The sequence below is a fragment of the Lynx canadensis genome, chromosome E1 (assembly GCF_007474595.2).
Source record: "Lynx canadensis isolate LIC74 chromosome E1, mLynCan4.pri.v2, whole genome shotgun sequence".
NCBI classification, from domain to species: domain Eukaryota; kingdom Metazoa; phylum Chordata; class Mammalia; order Carnivora; family Felidae; genus Lynx; species Lynx canadensis.
The window spans coordinates 1,297,980-1,309,352 of record NC_044316.2 but is presented as its reverse complement, the minus strand read 5'-3'; the positions used below and the strand labels follow the sequence as shown (position 1 = coordinate 1,309,352).

The 11,373-nt window shown below is 51.6% G+C and overlaps 1 protein-coding gene across 5 annotated transcripts; it reads right to left on the bottom strand.

Moving 5' to 3' along the window:
- Window positions 1-572: 572 nt before the first annotated feature.
- On the bottom strand, window positions 573-11,361 carry DERL2 (derlin 2). 5 transcript variants are annotated; one of them, XM_030294958.1, is made up of 7 exons: window positions 11,107-11,238; window positions 10,211-10,273; window positions 7,968-8,041; window positions 6,830-6,923; window positions 5,191-5,386; window positions 4,868-4,958; window positions 573-1,080 (listed from the first exon to the last, which is right to left on the bottom strand). In XM_030294958.1, the coding sequence occupies exons 1-7, from the start codon at window positions 11,197-11,199 to the stop codon at window positions 975-977; spliced, it is 717 nt and encodes a 238-aa protein (XP_030150818.1). In that variant the 5' UTR covers window positions 11,200-11,238; the 3' UTR covers window positions 573-974. The 5 variants fall into 5 exon arrangements, with proteins under 5 accessions (XP_030150818.1, XP_030150817.1, XP_030150820.1 ...); XM_030294957.1 differs by having other exon boundaries at window positions 10,211-10,276; window positions 11,107-11,236; XM_030294960.1 differs by lacking the exons at window positions 6,830-6,923; window positions 7,968-8,041 and having other exon boundaries at window positions 5,191-5,347.
- Window positions 11,362-11,373: the final 12 nt, after the last annotated feature.

The window sequence follows — 11,373 nt, the reverse complement described above, 5'->3', positions numbered from 1 at the left end:
TACCTGATTGTGACGGTCAACCAGATACATGGCTCCGAAAAGCTTCTCAGCTTTTCCTGAAACAGAACGACAGAGTTAACCAGCTGGAGACCCGTGGACCCCTGCCTGACGGGCACCTGTTCATCTGCCTCCACAGTCAACATTCCAGGCCTCAGAGGGCTCTTCCTGTTGTTTTCCAAAAGGGCGGCCGTGACAGGTCCTGGCCCGGCTGTTTCTTGGTGGAGAGACTCAAGCGGAGAAAATACGACGCCACACGAGCCCGCAGCCGGCCCTCCTGCCACCAAATTCCCGCTGCTACGAGAACCCCCACCCCACCCTCTCTTTTCTCAGCTCATCTGACCCCTTGCAGTTTTGCAAAACCCAGACGGAGGACGAACTGTCTGCACAGAACCAGAGCTTCCCGCTGGAGCCACGTCGAGGACCACGGACGCCGGCCACAGCGCGTCCGCCACACGCGTCCCACGTTGAGACGGAATCCCGGCGGACGCCGCGCCGACCCCGGAGGCGCCCGGGAGGAGCCCGGGCCTGCACGAGCACCTCGTGATTCAGCGGATCGCACACAAAAGCTCGGATTCAGCGAGAGCGAGACGGAATTCAGTTTTATTTTGTCCTCTCTGAAACCTCCATTTACCCCACGGCCTTGTCTGTCAAAGAGGAGGAGGAGGGGAAGCTGAGCCCCACGCCACACGGCTCCGGCCTCCCGCACCTGCTCGCGAGCGGCGGCGGCGGCTTTGTGTCTCCAGTTGTTTGGCTCCGAGGGGTCGCGCTTTCGGGGCCGGCGTGGCGAGAAGCCGCTGGCCAACCGCCCCCGGCGCCTGCTGGGTTCACTAGTGTACCATTTCATAAAGTGCTTCTGGAGTTGAGCTCTGCCAAGCCGTCAAGTGTCCGCGCTTTTGCAACACAAAGGATAAAACGACCCCCGCGGGTGTGTCACCGAGTCCTTCCCAGCCGGTCCCATTATCGGCGCTGCTGCTCTAACCGCCGAGGCGCTGGCCCTCGCCCCACGCGAAGCCTCCGGGCCGCTCTTCGGGTAGCGGATTGTAATTTGGATCCTCATCTGGCGTATCGAAAATAGCCTTCCTGAAAGGCAACAGGGGTCATTTAGTCCCAGAGCCCGGGCAGGTCCCGTCCCGCAGGGCCTCCGCCAACGGACAAACAGCTCCGCCCGCCAAGCAGACACTTCTCACGCTGTGGAAGTTTTCACGATTATTTCACGTTTACGTTAACTTTTACTTCCCGGACCCTTTTTTTTTTTTTTTTAATTTTTTAAATGTTTTATTTATTTTTGAGACAGAGAGAGACAGAGCATGAGCAGGGAAGAGGCAGACAGAGAGGGAGACACAGAATCCGAAGCAGGCTCCAGGCTCCGAGCTGTCAGCACGGAGCCCGACGTGGGGCTCGAACCCACGAACCTTGAGATCCTGACCTGAGCCGAAGTCAGACGCTTAACCGACTGAGCCACCCAAGCACCCTCTTTTTTTTTTTTTTTTTACTACAAATGCAATAAATGCTAATTATAAAGAAAACAAAAAGTATATATAAATATCCTAAATCTCCAGAATCGTGGTTAACGTTCTCATTATTCTTGCAGAACTTGTATACGTACGCTTTTACAAAAATTAGGTCACGCTATTTATCTTGTAACCTGATTTTCACTAAGTTTATTATGAATGTCTTCCCACCACCAAGGTACCACCCAGTATCCAGTGATGGACAAACAGACAGACAAAATCACAGAGGAATGTTATTCGGCCTTAAAAGGAAAGGAAATTCTGACACCTGCTACAATGTGGATGAACCCGGAGGATGTGGTGTTCCACGAAACAAGCCTGTCACAAGGGACAAATAGTGCATGCACCCACGCATACAAGGAACCCATGGCCCAGGTCATGATCTCGAGGTTTGTGGGTTCAAGCCCCACGTCGGGCTCTGTGCTGACAACTCAGAGCCTGGATCCTGCTTCGGATTCTGTGTCTCTCTCTATGCCCATCCCTTGCTCACGCTCTGTATCTCTCTTTCTCTCTCTCAAAAATAAATAATCATTAAAAAAATTAAAAAAAAAAAGAATTAACCATTAAAGCAGCATCCACTATTTACATTCATATTTCTGATTACAATTACCCCACAGCTGACAAAATTAGAAATGTATCTGGAAACTTCTGTTTTATATTGGGGTCAGAAAAAAGCATCTATATTTAAATGTGAGCTTCTTTAATTCTTATAAATTAACAAAAAAAGAGAAGAATTCTTACAAATCAACAATAAAAGCAAACACCCAGCAGTAGAAAAATACAGGGCTAAAAAGGCCATTCAAGAAACCCAAATGGCCAATAAACATGAAAAGGTTTGCTTTCCTGATAAAAAGGAAGCATGTTAAAAGCCGAGACACTTCTACTTTCCGAACGTTAACAGGACAGAACAAAGTAGGTGTCCATGCAAGGAAGAGGAACCATGGTGGCCCAGGGCGACCCGGGGATTTCAGGAACATCCTGGCACAGGGAGTCGAAATTCCAACCGGGGCGTGCACGCACGGAGGGGCCGGTACGGGGTGGCAAAGCCTGAGTTGGGTCAAGAGGACGTTCCCCGTGAGACAGCAGCCTACCACGGGGGCCCGAGGCAGAGCAGGATGAACAAGGCGTCCACATGGGGGGTGAGGGGCACAGCGATGCAAGACTGGTTACGTGTGGGGTTCGCTAAATAGTAAATACATTCATGATAATAGGAGTCAGGTTCGGGGCGCCTGGGTGGCTCAGTCGGTTGGTTGGGCGTCTGACTTCGGTTCAGGTCACGATCTCATGGTTCGTGGGTTTGAGCCCCGCATCGGGCTCTGTGCTGTCAGTGCAGAGCCCACTTTGGAACTCCTCCCTCTCTCCCCCTCCCAAAAATACACTTAAAAAGGAAAAAAAAAAAAAAAAAAAAGGACAGCTCCTCACCGTCCATGTGAATAGGGAACCACGGAAAAGACTGGTACGTTCACAGGGCGGAACACCCCTCGGCGAAAGAGGGAACTGATTCCCAATACGCGCAACACTGGAGATCAATGTCAAACACGTTCGAGTGAATGAAAACGGCCTCACACAAAGGAGTGAGTGCACACAAACCGTGTTGACACCACTCCTGAAGCCGCGGGGCACGCAGAGCTGACGACCCCTGTGCCCCGTCCCCGCTCACGTGCACACGTGCTCTCTCTCTAATCAGTAAACGTTTAAGAACATCATAAAAACAAGGCCACCTTGCAGCTGGCCACCTAAGGAAAGGCAAACACGACACTCCCACGTTCGACGAGGCTGTGGGGAAACGGAAGCTTTGCCCTGCCGACGGACACGTAGACTTGGATCCGTTCTGGATGGCGACTCAACAGCAAACAAATGGGAACGCATCCTTGGGAAACGACCACGGATGTGAGCCACACCAAGCGCGGGAGGGAAAAGCAACCACTAACGTCGCCGTCTATCCACAGGGACGCAAAGGAAACCATGCCGCCTGTGGACCACACGCTATCACGCGGTTGTCAGTTTTGTAGGACGTTCGTGATGGGAAAATGAGGACTTATTACACTGAAAAGGTTACGAAATAGCATTTTTAAAAAGTGCAGACAGTTAAAGACTGAAGAATATGTATCACAACGTCAACAATGACAGCCAGGATTATGGCTGAGAGGTAGGACTACGTAGGACTTGACTCTGTTTTGCTTAACTATTCTACAACCAACGTTTTATACATCCATATATATATATATATGGTTTTTTTTTTTGAGAGAGAGAGAAGGTGCAAGTGAGTGAGGGGCAGAGAGAGGGAGACAGAAGTTGGGCTCACTCGAAGCAGGGCTTGAACCCACAAACTGAGATCATGACCTGAGCCCAAGTCAAATGCTTAACCGACTGAGCCACCCAGGCGCCCCCAACATCTGATTAAAAATTCACATTTTACTCATCAGGTGGACCCTTTTATTTTATTAAAAAAAATTTTTTTTTAACGTTTATTTATTACTGAGAGACAGAGAGACACAGAGCGTGAGCAGGTGAGGGGTAGAGAGGGGGGGAGACACAGAATCCGAAGCAGCTCCAGGTCCTGAGCTGTCAGCACAGAGCCTGACGCGGGGCTCCAACTCACAAACTGCAAGATCATGACCTGAGCCGAAGTCGGTCGCTTAACCAACTGAGCCCCCCAGGCGCCCCTCAGGTGGCCCCTTTTAAATGCCATATGTCTCAAGGACACAACTTTCTGGAGTAGAAAAAGGTCTTACAAATCAAAGCTCTATTCTCAGGAGAGGAAAGTGCAAAACACAGGAGGACTTTTGTTTTTGAGATTTCTTTAAAGTCGTCTCTACACCCCACATAGGGCTCAAACTCACCACCCCGATATCAGCAGTCGCACACTCCCCCAACTGAGCCGGCCGGGCACCCCCAACGGGGGACTGTGTTAATGTCACACAGCTGGCCAGCGGAACAGCCTGCACCGGGGCTGCAGTCCGGCTTGCTCCTTCTCTCTCTACTCATCTTACTTTCTGGAAGGCCAGAAATATCACCCCTAGAAACTTCCTTGTGGCCAGTTTTGCCCACTTTGCCACCTCCCCTCCGTAAGCCCAGACAGCAGCTGTCCCGGACACCAGCGGGCCCCCCCTTGGCACAGGAGGCGCGGGTGGCCGTCGGCACGCCACCCTCGGGCCGTCCCGAGCCTGCTGACCTCGCTCCTGCCCACCTCGGGCACCACCTCTGGCCCGATCGACACGCTCTTCAGCCGCAGCCAGGGGCTCAATCTGCAAACACTTACTGTCCTTAGGACCTCCGGGAGCCCAAGAACACAGATCGCGGACCCCGTCCCGGTTTCTCTGCGAGCAACACGCAACCCAGTGGCAAATACTCACAAGATAGATGGCGTTTTCAGAATTCTGATTCCACCAGGCTGATTGGGAAATACGTCTTCCAAGAAAAAGTAGATGTGTCCAACCGCAATGCCTAGAATCCCCGAGAAAGGAAGAATGAGGGGAGGACCCCCGACAGACCGCACGCATTTAGGAAATGTCGATACAATAAATAAACGCTAAAAAACTAAACATTGCTGGGGGGGGGGGGGGTCTTGGAGCGCATGACCATAACACGGTCCCGTATGAGCGAGGGCCGGACCGCAGACGCGAGAAAGGGTGGCTACGGAGGGCGCACGTAAAGTAACAGCAGTGGCGAGACTCACCCAGGAGGTCCACGATGACAGAGTTCCCCAACAACAGCGAGAAGCCCATGAGCACCCACGGCAGGAAGGGGGCCTGGAAGTTGAGAAGGCCGAAGAAGTTCATGCGGACGTACGGGTTCCTTCGGCTCCACACGTACACGAGCATTATGGTGAAGGCCTGGCCCAGGAAAACCAGACTCACGAACAGCCCAAAGAGCTAGCACACGGCGTCAAGGAAAAGGTCAGCGTCAGAAGCGTGACAGGGAAGGCTGAGTGCCAGGACAAAGAGCTGTGCTCTAACGGGTCTGCGTCACGGAGCTCCAGTGGTACTTAGGCCTTTCGAGGGGGGAGGAAAAAAAAGCCTGAAAACAATTACCCAGAGCGACCAGGCAAAAATCTGCGCGGGCCAAAACTCCTCCAGGGTAGCTGCTTCCAGTTACTATTCTGTGTCCATGAAGTTCTCCGCTGTTTGGAAAATATATTAGTTCCTTGGTCAATAGTTACATGAAATTTCACTCGCCATCAGCACCTTTATGAGGTGAGTAGAGCCAACTGGGGCCAAAACCACCTTGTCAGACAGGATGGCGTTCTATTATACCCGTGACAATAGTTTTTTGGTTTTTTTTAATAATAATTTATCGCAATGCCTGGGGGGCTCAGTCGGTTGAGCATCTGACTTCAGCCCAGGTCACGATCTCACGGTTCATGAGTTTGAGCTCCACATGGGGCTCTCTGCTGTCAGCAGAGAGCCTGCTTCAGATTCTCTGTTCCCTCCTCTCTATGCCCCTCCCCTGCTTGCGCTCTGTCTCAAAAATAAACAAACATTAGGGGCGCCTGGGTGGCTCAGTCGGTTAGGCGTCTGACTTCGGCTCGGGTCATCATCTTCTCGTTTGTGGGTTCAAGCCCCGCATTGGGCTGTGTGCTGACAGCTCAGAGCCTGGAGCCTGCTTCGGACTCTGTGTCTCCCCCTCTCTCTGCCCCTTCCCCGCTCATGCTCTGTCTCTGTCTCTCAAGAATAAATAAACGTTAAAAAACTCAAAAAAATAAATAAATACAAACAATAAACAAACATTAGGGGCGCCTGGGTGGCTTAGTCGGTTAAGCGTCCGACTTCGGCCCAGGTCGTGATCTCGTGGCCTGTGAGTTCGAGCCCCGCGTCGGGCTCTGTGTTGACAGCTTGGAGCCTGCTTTGCATTCTGTCTTCCTCCCTCTCTCTGCCCCTCCCCGCCTCACACTCTGTCTCTCTCCTTCAAAAATAAATAAACGTTTAAGCTTTTTAAATTAGAAAGAAACATTAAAAAATAATAATAATTTATCAAGTTTGGGTACTATCCAAATAAACGTCTTGGCAACTTAGCTTAAATATACACACGTTGCCAAGAATACAGCTAACGCACTTAATAGTAACCCAGCTGGGTTAAAAGTTCCCCCGACTGGCTCACGGGAGAAAAGCATCCTGTCCAACCTGTAGGCTCAGAGAGCGGCCACAGAAAGCACACTGTAAAACAGAGAGTGGGACCCTGAGGCTAAAGTCTGGAGGTCCACCTTTATCTGTTGGTTCAGCTTATCTAGTGAGTTGTTAGGACAGGCGGAGAGCTTGAGGAAGACAGAGGGTGTCCTTCAATGTTTTCCTGTATTTGCTCTACTTGTTGAAGGATACAGTCATTAAGAATCCACCAAAAAGGAACATAAATACAAAATCTGCCGTTCGGCCCCGGAAAGAGCCTTCTTCTAGCATTCGACAGTAACGGTATCTTAGGGTTCCAAGTTAAGAAAATGTTAAGTGCACAGACGTGAAGAAAGTAAAATTCAGCGTATCCCTTCAGTCCACGTGGGCTCCGAGCTATCTGTACCCAGCCACGGCTTCGCTTCTGTAGGGATGTTCACGAGGGGCAGCGTGTTTCCCTCTCCACCAGGCCTTTCAGGCGGGCCAAGGCCGGCCCCACATTTTACACACGCTGCTTGCGACTGGGGAGCGAGGCCCGACGCTGCACAAACCCCCTGTTCCAATCAGTCCCGTCCTTCCCGCGCGTGGCTGTGCCACGATGGGCACAAGCCTTGCGTTTTCACCACCTGTTGGAAGAAGTGCCCGGCGAGAAGGACTGTGTGATAATCTACTTTCTCAGGCCAGGCAGATGCAGCATTTCTGTACCTTAATCCAAGAAGAGGCGTTCTGATGGAAAAATTAATTATCAGCCACTTAGAACGATAGATCCCACCCTGGGGCGGGGACCCCGTCACCCCTACAAGGCCCTCTGTCTCCTACAGGTGAGATGAGCTCTAACTCCCCTCTCGACCCAGAGGGCCCCACGGAGAAGGGAGGCCCTGCTCAGGGGCCCCAGTTACCATCTGAGCACAGAAGGCCTTGTCCTCTCTTTCAACAACCAGATCGTGGCAGGCCGGGCAGACGCAGGGCACGGTCTTTTCAGCCAGCAGGGCTGGCGACCAACGCCCAGGGACACCTCATGTTAGCCCTCCTCCCGAACCTGTAGCAAACCCTGGCAGTTACCAGTGCATCTGGGTGCCTCGCCTACACCACCTCTCCTCCCCGTCGATCTGATCTGTAAGTGACCGACGGGCAGAAGGGGAATCACTTATGGTTAAATACCTCCCCTCGGAACAGGGACCGACAGACACCCTCAAAACATGACTTTCTGACCAGCTACTCTGTACCCCTGATCCAGGACCCAGAAGTTACAGCTAAGGTGGTAACAAAAATAACAACATTAATAGCTTTAACTTGTTTTCCCTAAGCAAACCTAAAGTTTTCATGCTAACCCCCACTTAATAAAGGATACAGAAAAATCATGTTAAATAAAAAATTGAATCCAACCGGACCAAAAAATAAGAAATTGGTGATTAGCCTCCATATCTGTTAAGAGAAAAAAATCAAGAGAAAAGATTAAGTAAAATACACCAGGAAACGTTTCCATATTAAGACAAAAGAGATATCCTAGGATTGCAATGGTTGAAAGGCCACGAATAAGTGATGCCACGGTCTGAGCCAAAGAGTGGGCACACGCGATCTGACACAGGATTTTTGTGCTTCTAGCTGAATTCCTGGAAGATATCACTTGCCCCTGAAATCTGCAGGGACAACAGGACAGAAAACTTGAGACTGTCATTGTCTTATAAAAAAAAAAAAAAAAAGCCCATACCATATGGTCAGGCAAATTATGGAAAAAGTTGGACCGAAAGACTACGTTAATCTGCAGAATAGAGAAGAGTGCTTTCATATGTGTTGGGTCTGACCAATAGCCTCGAGAGGCCGGAGAGAGACTCCAGAGATCTCAAATAAATCGCCGAGAAACGTTTCTGTATTAGTGAGAACCGTCCAGAGGAGAGAGTAATTCTAAAGCAAAAACTCCAGTTCTAGTTTGAGTAAACGGCCAACTCCCTACAAGTAAAAACCTAATGCTCTGATAATTGGAGTCTAATCGGCAGAAACAAGGACACTAGCTTTCATGGTGGCCACCCTTTACTTTTCCCTACCCATCCACACCCACAATAAAGACGGCTACTCACAACGGGAGAGCGTTTCACATTTTAAAATGTTTTAGGGCGCCTGGGTGGCACAGTCGGTTAAGCGTCCGACTTCAGCCAGGTCACGATCTCGTGGTCCGTGAGTTCGAGCCCCGCGTCGGGCTCTGGGCTGATGGCTCAGAGCCTGGAGCCTGTTTCCGATTCTGTGTCCCCCTCTCTCTCTGCCCCTCCCCCATTCATGCTCTGTCTCTCTCTGTCCCAAAAATAAAATAAACGTTGAAAAAAAAATTTTTTAATTGTTTTAACACGGTCTATGATCTCACGTGCGGTGACAGCTGGTATGACCATCCCCATGTCACACACGGGGACACGGAGACTCGGAGGGCTTTCAAATGGCTTGCCCAGGGGAGCTGGACCAGGGAGACTCTGAAGTCGGACCTGGAACCCCCGACCCCAAATGCAGATACACGGTGTCGTCAAGAGTTTAACCCCAGGCAAAACCAAGCCGAGCAAATGAACAGGAAGCATGCCTGGGTGGAGCCACAGCTCCCAGCAAAGGCCAGGTGAGCAGTGAAGGATCAGTGAACGATGAAGGCAGGGACGGGAGTCCACGGGCCTGCTTTGCGCCTCATTAAATTCTTAAGGATTGGAAACAAAGTTGAAATAGTTCAGTTCTGCACACGAACTGCATCCGGGATCTCAGAGTCCCCAACTCAGCCAGGAGACAAGCATATAAGGAAGCACAAGTACAAAGCAAGAGGTGGAAATATTCACAGAGACCTATACACTAAACACCTGAGGGTTCACAGATATTTTTGTGAATATCATCTGATCCCTGGAAGACGGATCAATTTACTAAGAGACGTGGGCTTCCGAAATGGACCACAGTGATGACCCCGAGGTGGCGAGTGGCCAAAACAGGGCGTCCTGTGAGACTCTCCCTGGGAAGAGACCACCAGTCTACTCTCACACTACAATATTAACTCTGAGCCGGTAATTTCTAAATACAGGAACTGGACACATCAGATCAAAACCATTCAGGGAACTTTACAAACAACATCAGATTCTTCAGGGCGCCTGGATGGCTCAGTCGGTTAAGTGTCCCCGACTTTGGCTCAGGTCATGATCTCACGGGTCGTGGGTCCGAGCCCCGCGTCGGGCTCTGTGCTGACAGCTCGGAGCCTGGAGCCTGCTTCGGATTCTGTGTCTCCCTCTCTCTCTGCCCCTCCCTCGCTTGCACTCGGTCTCTATCTCTCTCAAAAATAAACATTACAAATAAAAAAATTAAAAATACAGATTCTTCATTCCTGCCCTTGCAGATTCCGATTTTGGTACATGATGAGGTGCCCTGAACATCTCTTCCAAGTTCTGTAGGTGATTCTGAAGCCCAGTCGGGGTGCAGAATCACTGCTTTATTAACCCCCCCCCCCCCAGACAATAAGACTTAAAATCGAATATTCCCGCTGAATTCTTTTCAGATAGCATGTGGAAAGATTTGCTACTTAAAAGCAAGTTTAAAACACTGAAACGTTAACTGTGGTTGTGATGCACGACTTACTTGAAAGTGTTTAAAGATTAATTCAGGATTGAAGTACAACTGAAAAGGTGTGATCAATTCCAACTGCTGAAAGAGAAAGAAAGAGCTTCTTAAGGCAAATTGATCAAGAAACAAAACATCTACAACAAAAGAGGAGGAGGCCCAGGATTTCCAACTCCCAGGTGCTTTGGCTCCGCCCGTTAAGGCTTTCTTAACGAGGGAGGAAGAGGCTGGTAAAAAATTCTGCTGCAGTGGCACAATTCTTTGTATCCCTCACACCTAACGCAAGGATACAACTTGGTTTCATGTTGCAGTAGTCGAGGCTGACATGAAGGCAAAGGTGGCAGGTAGCGACATCTCAGACACGGGGCACGTTAGAACACCCGGCCACCACCTGAAACCGCTGTGCGCAGCACTCAGAAGAACCGAGACTGAAGACCCCGCCGCTGTGGGGGCCGGGTGCATACCGACAACCCCTAGGTCCGGACTCCCGTTATTTCAAGACTTTCCCCTCTCGACAACTTCCACTTTTCTGTCTTCCACGTCTAAGTTTCTTCACCGAGCGGACCCTCTCGCCACCAGCCACCACGGAAGCACCTGCCCATCGCCTGAGCTCTCAGACTCGTTTTCCAGGGTGGGCGGCTCCCGTAGCCCCGACCTGCTACAGGTCCGGCCTTCCTGTCTCAGGAACTGACCAGCAGCCCTGATCCTCAACCCCTCGTGGAGCAGCACTCCCTCCTCGGGTCACTGGACAGGCGCCCCCGGGGTCATCCTGAACCCCAGAGTGAGCCCCGTATGCCTTCCACCCACCCCCGAGACCAGCCCCTCTGGGCTTTCCCGAGGCCTAGACCCCAGTCTCCCGAGGCCCCGCTCGCATCCAGCGCGGACAGCGAGAAGCGGGCGCTGCAGCTGCTCACCACAGCGGCGGTGGTGAGGACGCAGGCGGTGGTGTAGGCGCGGCTGACCGGTGGGATCTGCAGGTACTCCAGCCGGAGGCTCTGGTACGCCATCTTCCCCACCGCCGCCTGCCCCCCCACTTCCCCTTCCGCCAGTCAGCCCCGGCGGCGGGGCGGGGCCGGAGAGGTCTGCCGCCCAATCAGCGCCGCGCGCCCGGCCCGCCACCAATCGCCAGAGCGCTGAGGAAAGCGCGCCGGCCAACCGCGAGTTGCGTCTCCGCGGGGGCC

Bases quoted from the DNA above. Each gene is read 5' to 3' on its own strand.
- DERL2 (XM_030294957.1), bottom strand. From the start codon at position 11,199: ATGGCGTACCAGAGCCTCCGGCTGGAGTACCTGCAGATCCCACCGGTC. The intron at 4,959-5,190 runs GTGAGTCTCGCC...CGGGGATTCTAG, and splicing joins TGTCATCGTGGACCTCCTGG to GCATTGCGGTTGGACACATC. The intron at 1,081-4,867 runs GTGAGTATTTGC...GTTGCCTTTCAG, and splicing joins CTGAAAACGCCATCTATCTT to GAAGGCTATTTTCGATACGC.